At 35.5% G+C, this 25,615-nt stretch overlaps 3 protein-coding genes across 4 annotated transcripts in view; 2 read left to right on the forward strand and 1 right to left on the reverse strand.

The window, feature by feature from the left end:
- Positions 1 to 4,230: 4,230 nt before the first annotated feature.
- On the reverse strand, positions 4,231 to 7,871 carry LOC144435167 (histone-arginine methyltransferase METTL23-like). The gene is made up of 5 exons (XM_078123736.1): positions 7,660 to 7,871; positions 7,333 to 7,437; positions 6,820 to 7,057; positions 5,747 to 5,831; positions 4,231 to 4,819 (listed from the first exon to the last, which is right to left on the reverse strand). Exons 1-5 carry the CDS (start codon positions 7,750 to 7,752, stop codon positions 4,666 to 4,668), a joined length of 675 nt encoding a protein of 224 aa, XP_077979862.1. The 5' UTR covers positions 7,753 to 7,871; the 3' UTR covers positions 4,231 to 4,665.
- A 329-nt stretch (positions 7,872 to 8,200) lies between these two features.
- On the forward strand, positions 8,201 to 15,277 carry LOC144435166 (N-acetylglucosamine-1-phosphotransferase subunit gamma-like). Of its 2 annotated transcripts, XR_013480884.1 has the most exons (12): positions 8,201 to 8,318; positions 8,777 to 8,831; positions 9,197 to 9,264; positions 9,635 to 9,689; positions 10,136 to 10,219; positions 10,772 to 10,865; positions 11,312 to 11,426; positions 11,699 to 11,781; positions 12,426 to 12,563; positions 13,688 to 13,760; positions 14,442 to 14,674; positions 14,717 to 15,277. XR_013480884.1 is itself a non-coding variant. In XM_078123735.1 (11 exons), the coding sequence occupies exons 1-11, from the start codon at positions 8,258 to 8,260 to the stop codon at positions 14,549 to 14,551; spliced, it is 936 nt and encodes a 311-aa protein (XP_077979861.1). In that variant the 5' UTR covers positions 8,201 to 8,257; the 3' UTR covers positions 14,552 to 15,277. The 2 variants fall into 2 exon arrangements, 1 of the variants encoding a protein (XP_077979861.1); XM_078123735.1 differs by having other exon boundaries at positions 14,442 to 15,277.
- Positions 15,278 to 16,741: 1,464 nt separating this feature from the next.
- LOC144436021 (coiled-coil and C2 domain-containing protein 2A-like) overlaps positions 16,742 to 25,615 on the forward strand; it is a 34,178-nt gene continuing 25,304 nt past the window's right edge. Inside the window, exons 1-12 of the mRNA XM_078124694.1 lie at positions 16,742 to 17,006; positions 19,248 to 19,365; positions 19,666 to 19,719; positions 20,425 to 20,499; positions 21,201 to 21,414; positions 21,927 to 22,054; positions 22,410 to 22,538; positions 22,823 to 22,903; positions 23,127 to 23,294; positions 23,667 to 23,847; positions 24,684 to 24,823; positions 25,195 to 25,323. Coding sequence (XP_077980820.1) covers positions 16,993 to 17,006; positions 19,248 to 19,365; positions 19,666 to 19,719; positions 20,425 to 20,499; positions 21,201 to 21,414; positions 21,927 to 22,054; positions 22,410 to 22,538; positions 22,823 to 22,903; positions 23,127 to 23,294; positions 23,667 to 23,847; positions 24,684 to 24,823; positions 25,195 to 25,323 — 1,431 coding nt within the window. The 5' untranslated portion in view covers positions 16,742 to 16,992. The remainder of the gene's footprint in view (positions 17,007 to 19,247; positions 19,366 to 19,665; positions 19,720 to 20,424; positions 20,500 to 21,200; positions 21,415 to 21,926; positions 22,055 to 22,409; positions 22,539 to 22,822; positions 22,904 to 23,126; positions 23,295 to 23,666; positions 23,848 to 24,683; positions 24,824 to 25,194; positions 25,324 to 25,615) is intronic.

Here is a 25,615-nt window from a genome sequence, read left to right on the forward strand (position 1 = left end):
ATTCAATCAGAACGCATGAATTATAAATTACATTTTGAACTCATGATATCATTGGTATTTGTGACTGTTCAGTGCCAGACAAATCCCAGTCTGAATTATTTGAGTGAAATTCTTGTTGTTTTGCATCCGTTTGATGGCAAGAATTGAAGAATTCAAGACTAATAGTAGCTTTTCAAAATGCATTTATGTGTAAATTATGAATTGTGTAAAGTTTAACATTTACAAAATAGATCATTATAGATATAAATCGGACCTTCAGATACCTGCCAATTCCCTTGCTATACTGGAAGTGTAAATATATCGACTCTGAAAGAATAAAGCAATGGCTGCAAATTGTACTATTTTGTATTGGGGTAGATTAATACTTTCAAATTGCATTTGAAAGAAAGGTCACTTCATTAATTGAAGGCAAATGAGTATTTCATTGTATTTAGGCAGTAGAAAGCCGATATTCGTTTTATTATAGGCATCAATTATATATGGAAATATCCCAGTGTCAGATTATTACGAATCCAGGAGGACGGGGTCAATTATACAGAAATATCGTGTTCTAACAAAACAAGGAGGGAAAAATAACGACAGATGATAACACGTGATGGCAATCATAAACAGCAATGACAGTATCAAGTGGCGTCAACATAATCTGCCTGTTCACATTAGGATTCTGTGCTGGTCTAGTCTATGATCTAATACTGCCAGCTGTACTTGATATGCTTAGCAGTATTTGATAGTTAACTAGTTAAGTTGAATTCATCACAAACAACATGCATTTTATGTCTCCACGTGTTACTTAAGAATACGAGAATGTGTCCGTGGCACCACTGCCATTGAAATCTCCCATTCACTTATAATTGCCAATTTGTAAGCAATAAAAAATATACAATTTCGCCACATTTTCAATATTACTCTAACAATGCACTGCTGGAGAGACATGTCAAATGTGATATATAAGTTGATTTTGTTGTTGTGGGAAAACGATACATGTCCTTGTTGTAACCTTTACGATTGAACTATTCATCATATGTTTTGTGTTGAAGGTAGTATATACACCGTTGACAGACAAGCCTAATCAAACTCCGAGTAGACCCCCTGTGATTTGACGTGAACTACTCACCTTCTGGACAGAATGCCATTAGGAATTCTACTCTCCTCGTTAAACAAGGGAACTCTACTAAGCATTGAGAATGTTGTTCTATAGTGATCTGTATGCAACATAACACTGCCACATATTCCAAAAACCTTTAATGAATCCCTTCAATTGTAAATATACAAGTAAGCAATACTGACAGCGTCTACAAGTGCAACAAGACATACATACAGGATACTAGCATCTAAAACAACATGATGCACAGCTTGCTAAAGCAAGGTTAATATCAATGACATTTTACTTGTATATCACTTCTTGTGATTGGCAGACTACATAACATTTCAATTACCAGCTTTGTCTAGCGGCTTCACAGCATTTCAATATCGACAATGAATAATACATACTCACATCAAGCTGAATAAAAACCTATATACACATAAAGTAGACTTTATGCAATGCAGTCAGATGAATTAATGTGAAACACTGAAATTATACAAAACTATGACGGCCTCCCTAGGATAAACATCTGATTTAATTCACATAAGCACAACTAGTAAAGTCAAAATTAGAACTCCAAAATAACAAATGATAAATCTACTGTCAATGACAGCCTTGCTGCAAAGATACATTGGTGATGAATAGATTGATTTGTTAGTTTGCAGTTCATCCGGGGGATTGACTGTATGCATAATGTTTACTTAAATGCATTCGGGATTGGACAGCGTGCATATTTCCAGGCACTTCGACACCAATTCTGTTGAGATTTGTAAAATGTACGTGAGAATTTAAGAAGGTGTAGTCATAGTATGATAGGAGTCGGTAAATTTGGATTAATTTTTCATGAGAGTATTGCTATAGCAATCGACTAGTTTCCAGTATATTCAAACAGGGGTAGTTCTCTTTTTGAAATGATGGGGTGTTCTTTAAATCCAGGACAAACCTTTTTCAGAAGTGACATGGAATTATTTTACAAATGGCCTCTGAAGGCTCTCTATTATCATACGACATTTAAAAACAGTGAAGTTGTACATGAATTAACATATAAACAAGCAGTATTCATATGAAATTAACAATTTAAATGGCATTTACGTGTACGTGAGTTTTTAAGGATGAAATTGCTAAAAATGGAACTATTTTAAATTCAATTTCAGCTGCAAAATATTGAAATACTTGAACACAAACGGTTCATAACTGATCAAGTACTATCAATACTGAAGCAAACTGTATTATATTTAATATCGTATAATTAAATGTAACTGATATGTAGAAATAACAAGTACTACCGAAGCTGTAATTGCAGCTGCAAGAATCTCAGTTAAGTTATTATTAGGTTATTAATTTAGAATTCCCCTTTTCTTCTTCCACTTTTGTTCAACATACACTTCCTATTAAACATGGGTTATGAGTTCCTTTTCACTTTAGCAGTGTTTTCAAAACAGTCCCCGAACAGTTTGTAAGCTAGGAGTGTTATGCCTGTAGACATCCTTATGGACCCCCCCCCCCCCCCGCTTCAAGGATAGCACTTAGGTTTATACACAGTCTGTGTTTTATATAACGTATATAACTCATACGCCCACTCTTTGCAAACAGCACTTATACTTGTGGCACAATAGGGAACTTGCAATCCAGACTGAACATGCTCAGATGCAAAGGACTATGGGATTATCTGTGGTTATCGTAGTACCTAATCTGGAGCTACTGATAAAAGAAACCTCCCACAATTGTCAGGGTAACTATGAATTGATTATGTGTGGTTACAAACAATGTATCAACATTGTTTACAATACTAATTGATTGGTATTTATTATCCCATGTCCCATGATGCAACATTCAACATGGTGGGTTTGCAAGTTCCCTATTGTAATAATGCCATGGTATTACTCCGAAGTAATCAATGTGTAGTTCTAGCTAGCTGACTGCTTGGAACTACAGTCGTGACTTTGGAATGTTTGTGTTCCAGGAATGCCTATTGCTACGAATATCTTAACCAAATATTGGCATATTGGAACAATGCCCTAGTAGTTACGAGATATCGTTTTTAGACCAGTAACATTACTTTTTTGAAATATTTAAAAAAAAACACCCAAATTTGCATACCATTGTCCCTTCAGTGTTTTTTCCACATCTGATTCACCTGGGATCATCCTAAATTTATATTGGCCAATGAACAGATACATTCTTAGTTTCAACCTTTTTGAACTGAAGTTCATTAATCACCTTTACTGGAAATATTCCTTCATCTAACAATCTCTGTTAACTTCTCTGTGAAATATCGGACCATTTTTCCTTGGTATGTATTTGAGGTTATGATTTCTGACCAATTGACGCTTCCAATTCTTAGTGTGGGCAAGATCCCCTTACTTAAAGTATTATTTTATTAAGACATTCTCATGGACATCCTTATGATTGATATAGGTATAGGCCCATAATTAAGGAAGTTTTTTTATTGAAGTCTTTTGACATAGCATTTAAAATCACAATGTTTGGCCAAATGTGCATTTCACTGATTGGTTTTTTGGAGCAATTTTTTTCATTTAGATGTACTTAGTAACATAGCAATCAGTATTGAATGAATCAACCCTGTATATTTGTCGTCGTTTGACCTATCCAGTTGTATAACTAAAGATCAAAGCCTGGCTTCTTTTCTTCGACACCTCTAAAAATATGCAAATCAAACATTGGAACATCAATACATTTTAGCCCCCACCAGACGAATTCCAAAAAGGCTATAGGAATAGTTTCCATCAATGTCTGCACCATACAAAGTGGTTACTTCTAGAATGTAGTAATCTTCAAGATTATTGTGAAAATATTTCTCTTTATGTGTGCATGAGTCATCAAATGTTACGTGTTTTGAATTCTGATGTTATACATAAAATATCATTAGCACATTTCGTTTGTAAAACATGCATTTTTATAGCTTGTCTTTTTCATTCTTTCATTCTTCTTCTTATTTTGTCAAGGTTTCACAACTCCACACCTAATGTGACCTATGGCTAACACACACCAGAAGTAAACATATCACATTAAATCATTTTATTGGATACAAAATTTAGAAGAATCACATACACTTGAGCAAGTCCAATAGTTACAAATAAAAGAAAAGATGGTCTTGTCATCCTCTAAAGAGGGCAGTCATTCTTCTGGATGATGTCTCATTCCACTGTCAGTATCAGATTCAATGATCCACCATCATCTACATCTTTTTGACACAATGAAATATTTCTCAGCATACAAAAGGATCTCATCAAGAGCAATTTTTCCTTGAGCATCTTGACATAATTAATTGCTCAAGTTTCATCTAAATCATCCAGATACTATGGTTGCCATGAGAGATAAAAATGGCAATTGAAACAAGATCACATGAGATTCATCTATATTATCCAGATACTGTAGTTTCCATGGTGACTAGAGTCCTAAATTGAGTCAATATCACTTAAGATTCATTGCCATTATTCAGATAACTCTGTTTCCATTGAAATTATATATAGCCATAGATTCAACACCATAAACAATTAATCTCAATCACCCAGGTCATATTGTTGCTATGGGGATTAGATTCAGCAAATGATTCAACATCACTTGAGATTCATCTCCATCATCCAAATACTATGGTTTCCAGGGAGATTTGAGTCAGCAATGGAATCACCATCAGCTTCGAAGGATGACAGTGTTATATGTTTGCATTCAAGCTTCCACTTATTAAGTAGGGATTCAATTGACCAATCAGAGCTGAAATTAGAAATCATGTGATATTCCATGATTCATGCATTAATAAAAATGTTACAAAGTAATATGTCTATTATGATGCACAATGAATACTTTTTCCTGAAGCACATCTGTAATAGAAGACAGGCTGACAGGTTGCCATGGTTACAAACAGCAATGATCACTTGTTTTCCAGGAATATAATCATAGGATCATAGAACATTTACATAACAAAAGAATATATTGTCATGTTAATTGCTTTATATTATTTTCAAGGAAGAATAGGGTGGAATACAATCTAAACATGCCAAGGGAGAATCCTAGTTTGTGCATAAATGAATTACATGTAGTGTTAGTGAATTTAGTTTCAAATTCATCATTTGTATTTCCAAGAATCAAGTAGATAATGAAATATAGTAGAAGGTACACATCAGGAACAATTCATGGTATCTACCAGTGGCACATTAGCTCAGCTGTTTAGAGCATTCTGACTAGTGTTTAGGGGATGTGTGTTCAATTCACGGTATCTACCAGCACTCTGACTAGTGTTTAGGGAGCGTGGGTTCAATTCACGGTATCTACCAGTGGCACGTTAGCTCAGCTGGTTAGAGCACTCTGACTAGTGTTTAGGGAACGTGGGTTCAATTCACGGTATCTACCAGTTGGCACGTTAGCTCAGCTGGTTAGAGCACTCTGACTAGTGTTTAGGGGATGTGGGTTCAATTCACGGTATCTACCAGTTGGCACGTTAGCTCAGCTGGTTAGAGCACTCTGACTAGTGTTTAGGGGACGTGGGTTCAATTCCTACATATGTCACTTTTCTTTCCTCATTTATAACAAATTTAGTTACTTTGGAATGAGAAATTAGAAAACATTGAAAATGAAGGAAGAGATGATAGATAAATCAATGCAGGACTCATCATTGATTTTTACATATTAAAACAAACTTACTTTCGTTCCTGATAGGTACACCAGAATTTGGCTCGAGGGTTTGATTTCAGCAAAAAATTGACGCTAACAATCACATTTTCAAAATCTGAAAGGCAAGAAAGAATTTTATAATGAAATTGACATGTAATGGTTGACAATGATCACTTTTTTCTTGTTGTTGTGATATATATATTTCTTTTAGTTCTAGTGTTGATACTGACAGCAGAGTAATAGTTGTTTTGTATCAACTTATTACACTGTAACAGTATTACCCATTGTAATAAGTTGACACAAAACACTACACTGTATTACCCATTGTAATAAGTTGACACAAAACACTACACTGTACTACCCATTGTAATAAGTTGACACAAAACACTACACTGTATTACCCATTGTAATAAGTTGACACAAAACACTACACTGTATTATCCATTGTAATAAGTTGACACAAAACACTACTGTATTACCCATTGTAATAAGTTCACACAAAACACTAACTCTATTACCCATTGTAATAAGTTGACACAAAACACTACACTGTACTACCCATTGTAATAAGTTGACACACAACACTACACTGTATTGCCCATTGTAATAAGTTGACACAAAACACTAACTCTATTACCCATTGTAATAAGTTGACACAAAACACTACACTGTACTACCCATTGTAATAAGTTGACACAAAACACTACACTGTATTACCCATTGTAATAAGTTGACACAAAACACTACACTGTATTGCCCATTGTAATAAGTTGACACAAAACACTAACTCTATTACCCATTGTAATAAGTTGACACAAAACACTACACTGTACTACCCATTGTAATAAGTTGACACAAAACACTACACTGTATTACCCATTGTAATGAGTTGACACAAAACATAATTGGACAAATTCAATTTATAAAAGGTAACAATTTCATTTGGCAGATAGAACAAAAAACCCTGACTTCAAATATGTTTGATATTGCATTATTAGTAAGAATGAATGTTCCTATAGTCTACAAATGTTGTTGGTTGGTTGGTTTCTACACATGTATATGTGTTGATCATTCATCAATACCAGAGATGCACATGTGCTTACCTTTTGTGTCATAAAAACAGTCAGCAGCTAACAGTAAGTCTATTGCTGGAAGTGTAAACATATTTGGTGAAAACTCTCCCCATGTGATGCCTTCAACAGAAACATCCTGCAAATCATTGACCTCACAACTTCTTTTGCAATTTTGCAAACACTGTGGTAACTGTGCAGCATCTGAGAGAATGACTTTGGCACCACATTTAGCAGCTACAATGCCAGGTAGACTAGTCCCTGCACCAAGCTACAAGGAATGAAAAGATTAAAGACACACACATTTGGTTACTGATGGTTAACATATTTTGGATACATAAATATGATATGTTTTAAGTGATATTTCATTCATCGTAATCAACCTACCAGTACTTTGCATGGCGTAAATGCACTGGCAATACAGGTAAGTAAAACATTATACTTTCATACCATTTACTCATCAGCAAGACATGTATTCTGAATTGTACAAAACATGGCTTTTATACTTCCTGGTCCACTTACAAACTAATAGAAGACCATACTTACCTCCAATACATTTTTTCCAATGACTTGATTTCTATGATACCAGATGTATTGTGCCAAAACAGGTGCACTAGGCCAAACATACATCCCATACTGCCCATCAAGAACCTGCAAATGACATGAAAGTTTCATCACAATGGTACATATACTACATTTTGTAGTCCTTTTGTAGTTATGCATCTCCCATTATTGACGATAAAAATGTACATTTTACAGGTAGATAAATGGCAACCGATAGCGTAGAAAGTTAATGTATGAACTAACAAGTCTATGATGTGATGTGATGTGATGTTAATTGTTATAACATGTATAAAAAAACAGGTGTCATACCTCAGGTATTGACACTTCCAAACACTCTTTGTCACTATCTCCGTCCCCTATACCTGTAAATGTAAATTTTCGGAAACTAATTTTGGTTTCCATTGACGATGACCGCAACCCAACCCATGAACACACATCACAATAAGTTGTTATTGGTTCGCCCCCTTCTCCATCGCCTCTCTTCTGTCTCTTTCCTCTGTTAGACGCTGTGTAAGTTCAATCTGATATTCAAGTTCTTTGATATTCTGTTCTTTTCTCTGTCTTCTCTCTATATCCCTGATGACTCCAGCAAACATTCGCTCCCGTGTTGATGACTTATAATGGTGTACCCCGGCGACGATTCCAACCGAAGCAGCAACAGATAAGACAAGAACAACTTTTGATGCCTTTGACATTGCAATACTGCCGTGGATCGATCAACCTACATCGATTTTCAATGCACTCGATTTGTTTAAACAGCTTACTGACAGATTAACCTTCGAATACGGAGAAAATATCGGAATACTTCAAGAGATCACGTCGTTTTGTAACAAACTCATGGACTGCGCCATATTGGTAAAACAATGCATTATGGGTCAAAACGGAAGCTGTGTTGTTTATCTCCAACATGGCAGCGACGACGTTGCATGTGATATATTTGTTGTGTTTATTGAATTGTTTCAGTCACTGTAAGTATGAATCGTTCGTATTTAAAATTACCATGATATGTTTTATAAAATATAATATCAATACGCTCTATGTATGATATTTCATTCAGAATAACCTAGTCACGTGCTGATCATGAGTATGTGTCCTGTATTTACTGATTTCCAAGTCAGGTAGAGCATGGAGGTATAAAAAAATGTATACCTCCATGGGTAGAGGGGTCAGATATCAATGGACAACGATAGAACATACCGTCTGTACTGCAGTATGATGTACTTTGCTTGCAATTTAGTGTGTTCCTTCATAACATCAGAGTGAAGTAACATTTGCATAACAAAGAGTGTAGTGTTATGTTTATAATTCACATACATGTATATGTATTTTGTTTCTCAAATTGGAAAGTGGTGAAACATGATTATCATGAAAGCCCCATCGAACATTTTCTAACAATGCCATTGGTTAAAATGTTTTCTGTTTTTAGTTTCAGAAAGTGAAAAAGTTTCAATGAGACTAGTTGAAGAACCATCTAATTTTGGGTAAGTATATTTATTTATTTATTTATTTTCTGCATCCCTTTTATATCAGGGGCTCACTAAAAACATTAGGAGCAGCATTTACATAGAAGTCAAATACATACAAAAAATGTAAATATCATGTTAAAATAGCAACTAATAACTTCAAAGAAATAATAAGAGAGAAAGAAAGAGATAAAAAATTACAATTCTCCATCAGGTTAAACATGTTTTCCTATGTTCCATTGCACTAATTAGAAATCGCTGGATAAATTTGTCAATTTTTTGACAAATAAATAAATAAGTATATCATACCAATACAAAATTGCCTTGATTTAGTTTGGCGCTACTAGTCCTCAGTGGTGATTTGTATTTATTATCACCTATAGGTACAATGCAGACACTTATCAGCAACCAACTACCCTTACAGCCAAAGTGAAAGCTTCTAATGTGACAGGTAATTATGTATTCTTCTCTATCATGATACAAATAAAGCACACACAGGTATACACAGTACAGATACAGATTATGATATAGTACATTTTATAGATTATACTTTCATATTGTACACTGTCAATCAATCAATCAATCAATCAATCAAACAATTTATATAGAACCTGAATCCATTACTCAGAATGTTCAAAGGCACTTTACAGGACACTAAAAAGAGTTCACTAGTACTGGCAGAAAGTCACCTATTGCAAACACTGGGTAGTAGTAGAAGTGATAAGTAGTATATTCTCATTTTAAAATGAAATTACAATGTCATTTAGTATAATGATAAATATATCTGATAAAAATTGCATAATATTTTTGTTTGTTCTTAGGACCAGTGTTGTTGAAAAATTTAGCAGGCAAATGTTTTGATATGGTCAATGATCAGTGAGTAATTATTTTTTCTTTATATTTAGCTCGTTCCAACAAAAATTACAGCATTATATACATGGTAGAGTGTATGTATCTGTGTGTGTCTGTGTGTGTGTGTGTGTCTGTGTGTGTGTGTGTGTGTCTGTCTGTCTGTCTGTCTGTCTGTCTGTCTGTCTGTGTGTGTCTGTGTGTGTCTGTGTGTGTGTGCGTGTGTGTAGGTATGTGTGTGTGTGTGTGTGTGTGTGTGTGTGTGTGTGTGTGTGTGTGTGTGTGTGTGCATGTTGATAGGGAAATGTTGTTATAATACAGTATTTTCAAATATTGTATTGCATGCATTGTTGTATAGATTTACAAACTCTATATAATTACAGTTTACTCATAAAGTAAAATCTATCAAAGACTATTTTATCACTAGGTTTGAATATTGTTCATCACATTACTTTATTCTGATTCCATTTTAGGTACAAATATATGTTTTGTCCCTTTCATAATGTCACACAACATGAACAAAGTTTACGGTGGAATCCATACAGTGGTATTTTAGGGTAAGTCTAGTCTTCAAAAACTCTCAATAGTGGGTTGAGATTTGTCTTATGCATAGATGAATATGTAGGCTCTCTCTCAAAATGTTGAGATTCCTCAACATTTGTTTCTAAAGACTTATTTTCAGTATAATGTGTGTGCGTTCATTTGTCTTTAGTGAGATAGCAGCTAAGCCTGGCATGTGAACTAATTGCAGTATCTACCAAATTGATTCACTTGGTATCCCATAATTGTTTACAGAAGTATCAATCATACACCATGTTTAGTGGAACAGGGGTTTTCAGTGGCCAAGTTTGCCTATTACCACTGTTGTCAAGGTTTGAACACATTCAGGGTTTGATTAAATTTACCATGCTGTAAGAGTAAGAAAGAGTGTCATTCAGTTTGACTCTACCAAACAATGCAGGTTTTTCTCTGGGTTCTCCAGTTTCCTCCTGCACTAACACTGAACCTTCATCCTGTTATTGGGCAATGCCTGTTGGCTGGTATAAAAAAATAATAAAAAAAATAAAGTCTATCAGCAACCAAACATTATTTTCATTTCAATTCTACAGTGTTTATCAAGAATGGAAGATTATAAACAATACATTTGTAGCCATGATTTTCAAAGAAGGTGATGCCTGTGGAGAAAAGAAACGACAAGTTTCAGTAAGTTGACAAACTTCAATGTCAATAAATCTATATTTAGACTTTTGAAATAGGCTCATCTTCACATTTTGGTACAGTACAAGTTTAACCACTGTTATCTGTGATGTCACATGGTACAGATATAAAAATTATGATGAAATAAAATGTTGGTACATCAGTCATTAAATATGACACTTTCTTTAGATATTTCAGAAACATAACCAGTGTTACATCGCCATACTTTCTCTTTTTCAAATTTCAAATAAGTGATGCAACTAGATATCTATATCTATATATATATATATATATATATATATATATATATATATATAGACCCCCTATATTAAGTCATAGATAAAGATAATGTTTCATTGCGTAACTTAGCAACAGGCTACTGTAGTTCAGAGGTCATTAGTCTCTATTGTACTTTGTCATGTTCTTAACAATTTGTGGTATATTTTTTGTAGGTATATTTTAAATGTAATGACAAGCATGATTTGCAAAATGTATCCGAACCACAGACATGTGAATACCAATTAACATTTGCTACACCCTTAGTGTGTCATCAGCATTCTATGATTGGTAAGTCAGTCTTTAATACATGTATGCCTTCATTTATATATTTGATCAAAGGTCAAAGGTTATTGAATAATTAAACTTTATAAAGTAAAGTATCACTTAACTTCTAATGATAAATTTCACATATAATGGTAGATTCAATGGTTAGTAACACACATACACACATGCACACACTCACAAGCACACACACAACACATACACACAGAGACAGACACAGTGTAGGCAGTGAAACACATGCTTTGAGTAAAAACAAGGTTTTCTGTTCTTTGTCTTAGTTTATCCAACTTTACCAGAAACACTGCAGCAGAAGTGGGATGAATTAGAAGGAGAATTAGTGGAAGAAGAAATAACTGAACAAGTAAGACATAACTGGTGTGACACTTAGTTTTTTGTAATTCATGTAATACAGAATGATTATTTAATAAGTGTACCAAGTAGTGATTTCATAAGACTTTTGTTTCAGTGAATTGAATAAAATAAATGGCTTGTCATCACAAGTTAAAACCAAGCCACAACATTATAAAGTCATGCAGATTTCTACCAATAATTATTAAATTTATTCTTCAGTAAGAAACGTGTTGCAGATAGGCTTTAATTTAAAACTACAAAAAATCCAGAATAAATGTGACATAAGTGCATCCTCATAAGTGATCATATCATACAATTAGACATTTGTCTTAGCATACACAGTCTTCGGTGTCACTGAAACGCCATATTCTGGTTACTGAAGGTCCAGCCATTTCTCAGGTAAGGCTGGAGTCAGAATTTATGGGGGGGGGGGTTTAAGGGGCCATGAAAAAAATTGAGGGTTCAAGGGGGGGGGGGGTTGAAATATTTTGCTCATAATTTGAACCAAATTAAACCTCAACAGTGGTTATTTACTGAGTAAATTAAAAAAATTCTTGCAGAATATGATGTATTACACCAAGTCCTTGTTTGGTGTACTTATTTCATTGTACTTGTCTCAATAATCTACTGTGCTGTCTTTAATACTTATTTCAGGGTTACCAGAAAAGACTGCATAAAATCTTTGAAGAAGCAGGGTATGTTCTGCCTCCAAATAAAGCACTACAGCCAGCTCATTCTAGTATTCAAAATGAACAAATAGAAGACTTTGATAACTTGGCTACATGTAATGAAGTAAGTAGTGATATGGTTGGTTTGTTGTAGAGACTGTCAAGTCAGTGATTTAGTCAACAATTCTCAGGCTGTAGTATAGTGTCTTATGTACTTGGAATTTTAGAAATACAGTTATGTGTGTGTGTGTGTGTGTGTGTGTGTGTGTGTGTGTGTGTGTGTGTGTGTGTGTGTGTGTGTGTGTGAATAATAATAATACCGATAATGTTTGTTTGTATACAGTGCTTTCCCTCTCTTTGCTCAACTCCCTGGGGAGCATACAGTCCATTACGGCCTCTATATAAGTGCATAGGATTAAAGCATTCACATTATAACCCTCTATCCTATCAAGTCCCCAGTTATACTGCTGGGTTGACTGAGGCACAATCATGGTTCAAATTTTGCCCAAGGATTTTAGTCATTCAAAACAATGAGCCACAACAAGGCTTGAACCTACAACCTGCACATTCCAAGCTGGCCACTTTAACCATTCAACCTTTATAACTCCACAACCAGCAATGTACAGATTCAAAGATGGTTACTCTAACCATTTGACCATCATGACTCCACAACCTGCAACCTGCAGATTGAAAGCGGGTCACTCTAACCATTGGATCTTCATGACTTCACAACCTGCTCATAACCTGCAACCAGCAGATTCAAAGCTGGCCACTCTAAACATTGGGTCTTCATGACTCGATAACCAACAGTGTACAGATTCCAAGCTGGTCACTCTAACCATTGGATCTTCATGACGCCATGCACTCCATGTACTGGTGAATACTTGAATCAGTGCACAACCATACAGAACTGTACAATGTATGGCTATATGTAAATAAATGTGCACATAGTTGTACCATGTATACAAAATCATGTGAATATACAGTTGTATTTTCCTACAAAGATTGCTGTTTTGGATAAACATTTGTACTATGTAATAACAGAACTCCATGGGTATTTTGGGTATCTGCATTCATGCTTGCAGTATTTTCTGCTGCACCACACTTGTTTTGCTCATGAAAGTATGGCCTTAGAGAACACTGAAAGTACTCATGTAAATACCCAAAGTAGGATTTACTAGTTCTTTGTGTCATTGAATTCTGTCATATTACTCTCCATGTAACTCATATAATCTATGTCCTTTATAGGAATTCAAGAAATTAAAGTTAGAATTGGAAAATCTTAAGCAAATGGTACCACATGAGGCAAAACCAGAAATAGGTAAGTTGATTTAGCACAACTGAAACACTGTATTGTAGTGCAATAGTGTGTGTGTGTGTGTGTGTGTGTGTGTGTGTGTGTGTGTGTGTCTGTCTGTCTGTCTGTCTGTCTGTCTGTCTGTGTCTGTGTCTGTGTCTGTGCGTGCATGTGTATGTACAGACAGTTTACAGTTATTGTTAAAAGCAAACTATCATCCATGGGGAACAGATTGACATAATGGAAAGCAGATGATCTATAACATAGCAAGTATTATTACATGTACCACAGATTACTTGCACCTTTGTGCACTCATAATAGTAGTACATGTATTTGCACTGCAGTGCATTATTGCATACCTGCATGCAAATAATGATGTGATTGTTCGTTCTACATGAAATCGTGTGGTTGCATAGTGTCATTTTTATGGAAATTTGTTGTTTTGGATAAACATATGTAAAAACAACAGAACCCTATGCCGCTTGAGTGCTAATATCGGTACTCAGGGGTATTTGCACTCATGCTTTACAGTGTTTCTGATATACTAGCTGTCACAGAGCACACAGTAAGCACTAATTCAAATACCCTGAGTATGCCATGGGGGTTCTGTCATATAACTTTTACTCTATGTGTGTGAAACATGTACATGTCTAATTACCAGCACTGTTGTAACTATTTATTTATGATGTGCTTTCATTTATGTAGATCCCGTCAAAGACGATGACTTTCCATTCAAAGAGGAAGATTTTGAACATTATGCTGCAGCAGCAGATGGAGACCGTCATCCCTATGAAGATATTTATGACTACAGATGATAGCTTAGTTACGAAAACTAGTTATAAGCAGTAGTTACAATCATTACAGCATGAGCATACAGTTTTAATGAAATGAGATATCAAGTACAACGACACTGGCTACTAAGTTTTGTGTTGAGATAGGCACAGTAGAAACACTGGCTACTAAGCTTTGTGTGGAGATAGGCACAGTAGAGAATGCAGAGCTTCACATTAAGTACAGCGACACTGGCTACTAAGCTTTGTGTTGAGATAGGCACAGTAGAGCTTCACCCCTCACTGGTGAAGGTTATTTTTTGCATGGTCATTGTAGATATGGATATTTAAATGTTTAAACAATCTACCCACGTCTACCAAGTGTTTATTGTAATAGTAGTAGTGTGTATACTGTTACTGTTTACATCATTAACTAAATACAAAGTAGACAATTCAGATTAGCATTGATTATGTGCTGTCTACATTGTGATTATTTTAACATGAAACCTTCTTTACAGTCTCACTGAACTTGATAGTAGTATCTTGTCTAGTCCAAACTGCATGCTCATCCTGTAAAGGATGTAACATTAAACCTTGCGGCCAGACTGACTGAACTTGATGTCATGTCCAAACCAAAGTACATGCTCATCCAGTAAAGGTTGTAGATATCACGAACTTTCCTACTTTGGGACATAGACCCTTTCATTTGTCTAGTAGTCTATCCCCATTATTCTACATCTTGTGTACATAAATTGGTCATTCAAGGATTGGATGAGGTCGGGGGGGGGGGGGGGGGGGCTTACAAAATAAATTTCAGTGGGTTTTCATATTTGTGTGATTATTTATTGAGTAAGAGTTATCATCAAAATAATTGATTAAGTGGGAAAAAGAAAAGGTGAAGAACTTTTATATCAATATCACTCTGATAAAAAAACTTTACTCTGGGAGATTAGTTACAGTGATTTGACAAAGATCATAGTATTGGTTAGTAGGTTTGCATGTTTGCATATGACCATGTCTAGTCTTAAACCAATTGGAATGGTGTATTAAAAGTCATGTGATTGATATTATCCAATGACATGTATAAATAATGAGAGAGGGGTGGAAATATCTCTTGTGTTTGTTAATTTTTAAATTGAGGTAAACTGGATAAATAAACTTTCATATTTTCTGGAAAGAAATTTAGCACATGCTTGATCTTATTGGTATGATGCGAGTTGTACAAGGACCAATATGTAAATGTGACAGGCTCAACTAGGTTTCACAGAGATGTAGATAAGGGCCAGTAACTGAAAAAAAAAAACTTGCTACTCCACAATATTTTGTCTGCTACTTTTTAAGGAATTAAAAAAAAATCTTTGTTTCAGCTTGTACATTTTCATTGGTGGACAGATATATGGTTCCTTTTTGTAGATATTACTGCCTACTTTTCGTATTTGACTGGCCACTATAAAAATTAGCTACATCCCCGTTTTATATACATTAATTTTGTAAATCGTTTATCAGAGTAATACTTCAGGTCCAGGTCATGCAATCCTGAATAGGAATAGTCTGACTATTAGAATGTCAAGGAGCTTGTTGGACATAAACGTGGTATTTTTTTACATGTAAATACAACTCAGTAGAGTCATAGTACAAATAATATAGTATCGACTTTTTCTCGTATATGGTATAAAACGGAAAATTTCTTGCTTTTCACAAGTTGTATTCGTGAATTCAGTAAAATGAGATACTTAAACAATTCTGTTTGGTCAAATGAAGAAAATACCATGTATGTTTCTCAAGATTATTCTTTTTTTCAAGTGACTTTAATACAGAACGTCTAAACACTCTTCTCGCACTGGTGTATTCCCGGGGTATAATAATTAATATGCATGAATGTACACAAGAATCTGGGTGTGCCGTAGAGGGCGCGAATATCTAGGGAGTTTTAGGATTCAGACATGCGCCACCAACGATACATCGACCTAACAAAGGTCCTTAGGCTTGAAAGTCTGTGCAAATGTGATGTCCTATCCGTTTCTTTATTTTTCAAAACCAGATGAAAGCCGCATGTATTTACTTTCATGACACTTATTTTGATATCTTTGCACCTTGAATGAGCTGTTACTTCACATAATCAGATTATGTCGGTACGGCTCACAGGAATCAACTTTAAAAATACCAACTGTGCGTTGTCTGACATCACTAAGCTAGAGGTGCCAGTAAAATATTTTGTAGTTGTTACAGAAGCGGCGTTCGTGGTTACAATTTTAGTTGAATATTATTTTTAACTTATGGGTATTCTCATGAATTAACGATACGGGTGTGACTTTCACATTGTGCATTCTGGAAACGGACCAACGGTTATATCTGGCGAAAAGAGTAAAGGTTGCTGTCGAACTTGTCATGAGACTGCAGCTGGTGATTCACTGCAGTGTTTACGTTGATTCAAACGTACGTACGTGAGACCTAATTTAACCCAATTTAACAACGCAAGAACAGAAATGGCAGAAGAGACGTAAGTAGACCGTTCCTTTCACCAGTATGTACCCGTGACAAAATTGGATTTATCAGCTATTGTTTAGACACTCTGTTAACATATACTAGTATATTGTACTGCAGTGAATGATCCTCAAAAAAGGTATCCAGTCAAAACGTCCCCGGGTCAAAACGTCCCCGGTTTCCATAAGTCAAAACGTCCCCTGGTCAAAACGTCCCCGGGTCAAAACGTCCCCGTCTTTCCATTTTCCTCGACCCAAACTATTTGTGTGTGTGTGTGTGTGTTACATTATATCCTTATTTCTTACTATTTCTTACATCACAATACAGTAATGTGACTGCGTACCCACCTCAGGTGCCCAAAATACGTTTATGCGGCTCCCATGGATCGGCTAAGCATCACGTGATAAAAAATCTACGCAAAACCGATACCTTCGTACACTTGTATCGAATTATCGACAAGCGAGCAACTTTACCTTATCTTCCTAAACGAAATTTTCAACGTCATCACTATCATCATCATCATCATGAATACCAGACATATCAACAAACGCCGTTTCGTAGAACCTGAATTCCCGTGTATCAAGTGCAGTTTAGAAGTCACCAAACATCAGCCGGCTTTGGAGTGCGATGTGTGCCAACATTGGCAACACAGAAGATGTACTAAAGGTGACCGTACGCGTGTTTTAGGGAAGGAACGGAAACTGTTACACAGTCAAGTCTCTTGGTTAAATTTTGGTCATACCCGAGGACGTTTTGATCCGGGGAGGTTTTGACCCGGGGACGTTTTGGTCATACCCGGGGACGTTTTGACCCGGGGACGTTTTGACGCGGGGACGTTATGACTGGTAAGCTCAAAAAATACCCCAGTAACTTGTATTGTAATTGAAGTTGTAATATAAATACGACATTACCGTTACTGAGATGATGAACAACAGTTGATGAACGTAATTCTGTTACTGGAAAATATTTAAGGGGGTTGTCATTTTATATAGCTTTTTATAGCTTAATACTATTTTGTCGAAAACATACATGATATTGACGTCACAAACGGTGAAACCATTGAAATAAAATCAGTTATGGTCAAGAATGTATAACAATACACCAACTGTACAATAGACAATTACATTCAGGCACAGACAAGTAAGAAACTTGTCTGTGATTCAGGTTAGTGAGTCAAGGCTATATGTATGTTTTGGACTGGTTTAATTTGACCTGGTATACTGTTTTTGGCAATAGTGGTACACTGTTTATCTCTCAAACCACCACTAGTGCCATAAATAGACTAGTTAGGCCATGGATAGTCTCGCACAAATAGTAAGTAATAGTACGTAATAGTACACACAAACTGAACACAATAGACAGTATATACGAAAAATGGGGGGGGGGGGGTAAGATCACTATAGAAATCTCATGGGAGCCCACAATCTGATTAAAATCCGATGTGGTGAAAGCGGCTAGATGTCCTTATTTACCTCTATTCATCGTGTTGTGACGTTTGTTTTGTTCGGAGTGATCGCCGCCTTCCCAAAAGACTTGGCTGAAATTGTGTACCAGGATGAAAGAAAGTCTGGTCAGAATTTAAAGTTCATTCACTAAAACTTTCAAATGTTTTGATCTCTCACTGGGATCTACTCTCACAATGAGAACAGAATGATAATGGTGGAAATTGCAAAAACTTACTATAGAACAGAAAATGTAAAAAGGGTAAACTAAAATAATGTAACAGGGGCTATTTAAAGAGTGATAAAAAGAAAACACTCTGACATGATGAAAAAATACAGAGGGTAAAACAGGAAAAAATGTGGTTACAGAAAAGCTTATGATTAGATGAAGAGTACTAAAAACCTTAGGGGGTTTGAGAATGGCTATGGTAGAATTATAAGAAAAAATGGTAAACTTGTGATTTAGATTACATTCTCAGGTAGAGAATAATAAACTGGTATGTATCATGTCAGTCAGTCATTTTAGAAAGCTGGTGCTAGTCTCAAATCTGTTTGCCCTGAAAGTTGTTTGGTATAGAAATTATTAGAAGTTCACTTGTAATGTAGCCAAACAGTACTGATAAATTCTTCTGAAAATTTCAGTTTCTACAGTTGTCAAGGTCTAAATACTAGAGTGTCAACTCAGCATTGATCAAACAAATCATCCATCAAAATGTAGAAAAACTATGATATGTATTGGCTCTTCTTGTCAAACCCTTTTGTAAAATTTACCAACAGCAGTGCTTACTGAATTAATGTTAATACTATTTGCACAGAACTTTGGTTGCCAAAATACGAGATAGGCGAAAGAAGCTGAGAGAATCTATGACAGATACAACTAGAGGTAGTGAAGGATCAGATATGGAGTTGACATCCAGAAGACATGGTACAGAGGTATGTTTAACTTGGAATGTTTGTACTATTGTAGGGATCTCTCCATAAGATATGTTTCACATGGAGTTGACATCCAGAAGACATGGTACAGAGGTATGTTTTGTACAATCTAGGGATCTCCCCTTTAGATATATTTCACAGCAGAGATTCAAGACACACGAAAACACCATTTAAATATTTCCACAGCTATTAAAACCACTTTGTAATAACTCAACATACAGTATTCATTATTCGACAAGATGTATGACTTTGACTTTGTGATTTTGAATTTGTTTATGATTCCAGGATACCTTTATGGAGGATAGCACATTGCTTGGTGATCAGGCAGAAACAGGATTATCTTCATCTAGAGAGGTAAAAATATATGTAACACCACTAGCACTATACTACAGTGTCTCAATTCTCGGTACCTGAAATAGAATATTACTGCCCAAGCGCATCAGAACATTTGATTGCTTGGTCGGCGCCATTAAACTTCTGCTCCACATACATCACATGCATTACTATAGGTGCATGCATGAAAATAAGTTGACATTTTCGTTCAGTTCTATTTTGACCCTCTAGCATGAGGTAAAAAGCTATTGCAGGTACCAAGAATTAAACCTTAATATTTGAATTCAACATTTGTTTGACATGAGAAGCTGACAGTGTGTTAATGCATACTTGCTTGTTTGCATAAACTCATAGACATGTCTCTCTCCAGTGTCTATGCATAACTTCTTACCATACATGCACAGCCATACAGTTAAATTTTCATTGAAAAGATAACATCAATGATATTGGTTGGGTAGCTGTAAACATTCACAAAAGATTGAGCATAATTTTTTCTTTAAAAAACCAAACTCCCTATCTTTGATTATTTCTCCAATCACAGACAAGTGTCTATGCTCCAATCTAAATAGAACTTTGACCGTGTCTGATTACACTATCCAGGGGAAATCACCACTGCTTTAATCTATGAGGTAGCAATATTCTAACCATAGAGAAATTGAGTCTATCCCCTTTGTAGAGTTAGACTGGTTATGTGACTCATGGATTGACTTTTCTTTTCTCTTCAAGGCAATTGATGATCTACTGGAAGCACAGAAACTGATTGATGACTTGGAGGAAAGAAGAGAAGAAACTAAGAAAGAGGTTTGTAAAGATACTAAAATCAAATGTGTACCATACAATACCATGGTATTACTTATGACATGAATGTATGCTGATTAAAGGCATTGTTATGTTATGTCTTGGTTTATTTCATTTACATTGATTACTGAAATTGAAATGTAATTCCTACACATAAAATGCAAAAAATTAATTCCAAAAGTTAACCAATAAATGTGAAATACACAATTGTAATTAGTGGGCAAGATTTTGTTAACACATTAAGTCTAGCCACAGTCTACTGTCAGGTGATTCTACTAGGAGATCACCTGACCAAACAGCATAACATCATTACACTGATGATGTCTGACTGATTTGGATAAAAGCTATGTAGTCACTTCAAAAACTAGATTCCAATAAAGTAACTTCACTATTACTACAATGTAAAATGGAGTCAAGTATTAGTTTCTATTCTACTAAATCTAGCCACTTGTTATCCAGTTTAAAAAAATTGACAGTGTCCTGTAAAAAAAATTGACAGAGTTCTATTAGAATAGTCATAATCTTATATACAGGTTGTTCTGTATTTTGTACTAAATATAATTCTGAATTGATTTTGAAATTAGCCGAAAATGGCAATAGGCAATGTGGAATGTGTTTTGAATCATTTGACTGGTATATACTTGGCTTTGCTTTGCACACTACATATCATCATTATACTAATACCCTGTAATTATTTTCTATAGTTGGAACGTACTTTAAAGGAAGATGAGAAACCTAAACCAGCTAAGAGAAGCACCAAACTAAAACCAATAGCTCCACCAGCAGAGGAAAAACCAGAAGATGAACCGGAAGAAAAAAGTAAAAAGAAAAAGAAAGTGAAAATTAAAAAAGATAAGAAGGAGACAAAAGAGATGAAAGAAGAAGACAAAGATGAAGACAAAGAAAAAGAAGATAAAAGTATGAGTTTTGCCATATTTTATTTTTAAATATTATGTCGGGGGTGGGGTGGGGGGCTGGCAGCCTTTTTGAAAATCCACCAACAGGTTATTATTGATAATAATAATATTGTGTTCTTATATAGCGCTTTCCCACACTGTGCTCAAAGCGCTTTACAATTATTACCCGTGGCTCGGATCAGAACGGCACAACGGCCCTTTAGTCTTCCTCAACTCCCCGGGAATCATACAATCCATCACCTTATTATAGAACACTAGGCCTAGGATGGACCTGTAGGATGCATGTTTTGACATTAGTCTGAGAACTAGAATTGTTTCTATAACTGTTATTTATTATACATGTAGGGACTTAATTTCAGTGTCACTGTCAGGAATCATGTTACACGTAGTAGGGATAAACATGACCTTGGAAATTCGTTTCAAAATCAAATAACAGAATCCTGCCATTAGTACACTGCATATATGAAATAGTGGTAATGCATGTATAATGTGTGATTTGTATATTGTTTGTAGAGCTGATGTCAACTGAGGAGGCAGTGTTAGCAGTCTCAGCTGGTACTACAGATACTGAAACTCCTACTCCTGCCAATCTCAACCAGTCAATCAGAGAAAGACTCAGGAAGAAAATGTCACAGATAAAGGTAAACATAGAATTCATTCATTTATAAATTCAGGTTGTCATACTTGATGTATGATTATGATGTGTAAATCCCCAAAACAATAGCAAGGTGACAGCTGATATAGTAATTTTGAGCTAGTTGGAATAACTGAAACTTCAGAAGAACCTTTTATTTCATACCAATGTACAAGTAAACAGTAGTTATTGTATATCTTTTATATTTGCCAGCTTCGAACATGCACAAAAATAATGAAAACACAGTTAGCCTATATGCAACAATGAAAGCTGTATCTGTCAACATTTGATTTTTAAATTACAATGTACTAGCAAACAAAGGCTGTATTGGTACATTTATTTGTCTCCATCTTATCATTCAGGAACAAGCAGAAGAGGAGAAAAAAGATGAAGAAGAGAAAGAAGCTGGTAAGGTGTCTAGTAAACCACCAACTAGAAGACTACGTGGTAAAAGAGGAAGACCCTTGGCTACTAGGTTTGATGAACCAATGGTAAGAATTACTGTGGAGTTGTTTTCTATGTCACTTGCACTCAAGTAAACAGGATGGTAAGAATTACTGTGGAGTTGTTTTCTATGACACTTAAGTAAACAAGATGTTACCCATTCAGAAAATGAGATGCAAACAAGCACAATGGAGATATAGAGCCTTTTTCCTTTCAACTATCATGATTCCATTTGTTTTGTGCCATTCCCATATATGATACTTACAGACTAGTTTTCCCTTTGTCAGTTCCCCTCAATTCTTAGTGTTAAGTTTTGTCGCTTTTGTTTCAGTCTGAAGATGAAAAGAAACTACATGAATCGATAGCAGCTAAGACACAGTGGCAGAAGGCCTTCAAAGCAGCAAAGAAGAAGGTATGCATCATATATAAATTAACCCTCTGTACATTTGTGTTCAGTTTTGTTTGCATGTGCATTTACTGTTATGACTAACCTTGGCCAAGCAAATCAAGGCTGTATGAATGATATGAGAAAACCTAAAGACAAGTGTATATTGTTTGCAAAATGTCATCTCTATTTACTAGAAAAGTACTTGACTTTGATAAATTTCTGTAACATAAGTCAAACTTTATTTTAGGAATCTGCCATGCCATCAGAGGAAGAAGCCCAGGATTTCTTTCTGAAAGTGTATGAAGCTGAACCAGAAATGCCAGGTAAACCTACAAAAGACCCAGCAGTGGCAGGACCCAGTGGAGAACAAGAAGAATCTCAGAAAGAAAAACAACGGCAACAAGAAGATGAGAAGGTTAGTGTACTGTCTGATTATTGTCTGACAGACAAAGAGAGACAGAGTAAACCATGGCTTCCTCGAAAAATGACAATGAAACAACTTTCAAAGCAATTTTCTAACAAAATCAGAAGACTTTGTAGGACAGAGTGGTCATGGGATGCATGCTCTCTATCACCTGGTTTAATTTTCTATGGAGGGAGCTTGTTTTGTTACTGGTATGTTTTACTGTTTGTGTGTATGTGTTTGTCTGTCTCTGTGTGACTGTCTACACACATGACTATTTGTACTTCAGTTTGTGTGTTGTAATGATTTGGATGGAGTTCAGTATTATTTCAACATATTACACTTGTATGATGAATTCTTGCTACCATATTTCTGTTTTCACAGGAAGAGGAAGAGAAGCTTCCAGAAGAAGCTAAGGAAGATGAACCTTTGTTGTCAGATTTCTTTGTTGATCCTGAAGAATGGAAGAGCCAGCCCTATGTGATGTCTCGTGCACAGTATCTACCATATCAAAAAGTTGTCGATAGGGAGCTCACAATCTACTTTCGGCCATCAGTAGCCCTTGGTAGGACAATTTCTATTGTGTGTATCTGTCACATTGTAAACAAATGACCTTATGAATGATGGTTTCATTCAAACACCTATCATTTGTAGTATAAATAATAATAATTTTAATAATAACATTGGTTTTTATATTGCACTTTCGTGCTCAAAGCACTTTACAATTACAACATGGATCTGTAGTGGCACAACAGCCCTTTATTTCCTCAGCACCCTGGGGAGCATACAATCCCTGCAGCTTCTATAAGCGCATAGGATTAAAGCATTCACATTGCAACTTCTATCCTACTAGGTCCCCAATTATACAGCTGGGTTGACTGGGGCACAATCGTTGTTCACGGCAGCGATGGGGCTCAAACCTGCAACCTGCAGATTCCAAGCCAGCCACTCTAACCGTCACCCATCATGACTCCAAAAACCATTACAGAATGCAGTATGTATTGTATCATAAGAATGATGAGGAGCAGAGAATCAATACAGAGACTTCAAGTGTGTCCTAACATACATGTACTGAGTTATGATGACAGCTGACCCAGATTACAATGACAATACAATGACATCATAGTTTGGTAGGGAAACCCAATAAAATATCTTGGGAACTCAGGTAGATTTACCTGCTTACTACTCTTAAGGAAAACAGTTGAGACATTAGGTACTAGAAATGTAACAATCTTTTGTTTGTCTGTAATGGTATAGAGATATGTTGAGTTTTAGCACACCAATTTGAAAATCCCATAGTTTATGCTGAGTAGAACTGTGAGTAGAACTATGCTAGTAGAAATAAAACCTTCATTTGTACATCTAAGCTTACATGACTTTCTTCTCTTTGTCTGTATACAGCCCCAGCTGATAAAAAGATCCCAGAGGGCAGAGAACCAAGGTACTTAGAAGATGAAGGTTTCTATGTTGGTATCAGACCACCAGTTGAACCACGTAATGTAAATATTGAAGAAAATAGACTATTGATGAGAGAAGACAAGGTAAATAGAGTTGAAATAACTAATAGGTTTTATTACTTGAACTCAAATCACCAGTAAAGTCATAACTATTACCAATCAAGAAAGATACAAGAGGTGTATGCGTTGTAGGACAGAGTGGTCATGGGATACATGCTGTCTACACTATTGACCAACCAGGAAGTCCAGGTTGGAAATATTGAAATTAAACCCAAATGTTTGAATCCAACAATATTTGATTACTAGTATTTAATCATCTAGTCATACTGATGAAATAGGATTATTCTTTTGTTCAGGACCAACTTTTTCTATAGCTCTGCAAGACAGCAGTTTTTTCCATGTCCAAATTTTAACCAACATTGGTCTTTACGAAATTAAAATTGTTGTTCTTACAGGGTCATAAATGGTTTGGTGATGATGGCAGAATGATAGCATTACCTGATCCACTTAAAGACAAACCAACTAGACCACCAGTGATTGAACCAGAAGATATTGATGTGTATATGCAAACTGATTTCAAAAAGGTTAGTATTAGTGTCCAAGACAGATTGGTGTCAGAAGTGAAATGTGTCATGGATGTCCTCTTCAGAACATACATGTATATCAACTGTTTGACACCTCCCACATTCAAATACAAGTATGGTGACTCAATTGTCTGGACATCATCCATATTTAGTAGTTACTGGTATCTAACTAGTTTTATATCTCCCAAAATAGCACTATTCTGTGTCGAACACTTGAATCATAATCTGAACTATCTATTACCCAGTATGACAAAGATGTACTGAAAAAGAAATGTTAAAAAGTGTGGTTTTG

The sequence above is a fragment of the Glandiceps talaboti genome, chromosome 5 (genome assembly GCF_964340395.1).
Source record: "Glandiceps talaboti chromosome 5, keGlaTala1.1, whole genome shotgun sequence".
In the NCBI taxonomy this organism is placed as follows: domain Eukaryota; kingdom Metazoa; phylum Hemichordata; class Enteropneusta; family Spengelidae; genus Glandiceps; species Glandiceps talaboti.

Coding starts and splice junctions, on each gene's coding strand:
- LOC144435166 (XM_078123735.1), top strand. CDS start 8,258: ATGGCAGCGACGACGTTGCATGTGATATATTTGTTGTGTTTATTGAAT. Junction 8,832..9,196: donor GAAGAACCATCTAATTTTGG/GTAAGTATATTT, acceptor TATCACCTATAG/GTACAATGCAGACACTTATC. Junction 9,690..10,135: donor TTTGATATGGTCAATGATCA/GTGAGTAATTAT, acceptor ATTCCATTTTAG/GTACAAATATATGTTTTGTC.
- LOC144435167 (XM_078123736.1), bottom strand. CDS start 7,752: ATGGAAACCAAAATTAGTTTCCGAAAATTTACATTTACAGGTATAGGG. Junction 7,058..7,332: donor TTGGAAAAAATGTATTGGAG/GTAAGTATGGTC, acceptor CATTCCTTGTAG/CTTGGTGCAGGGACTAGTCT. Junction 5,832..6,819: donor CTGTTTTTATGACACAAAAG/GTAAGCACATGT, acceptor CTTGCCTTTCAG/ATTTTGAAAATGTGATTGTT.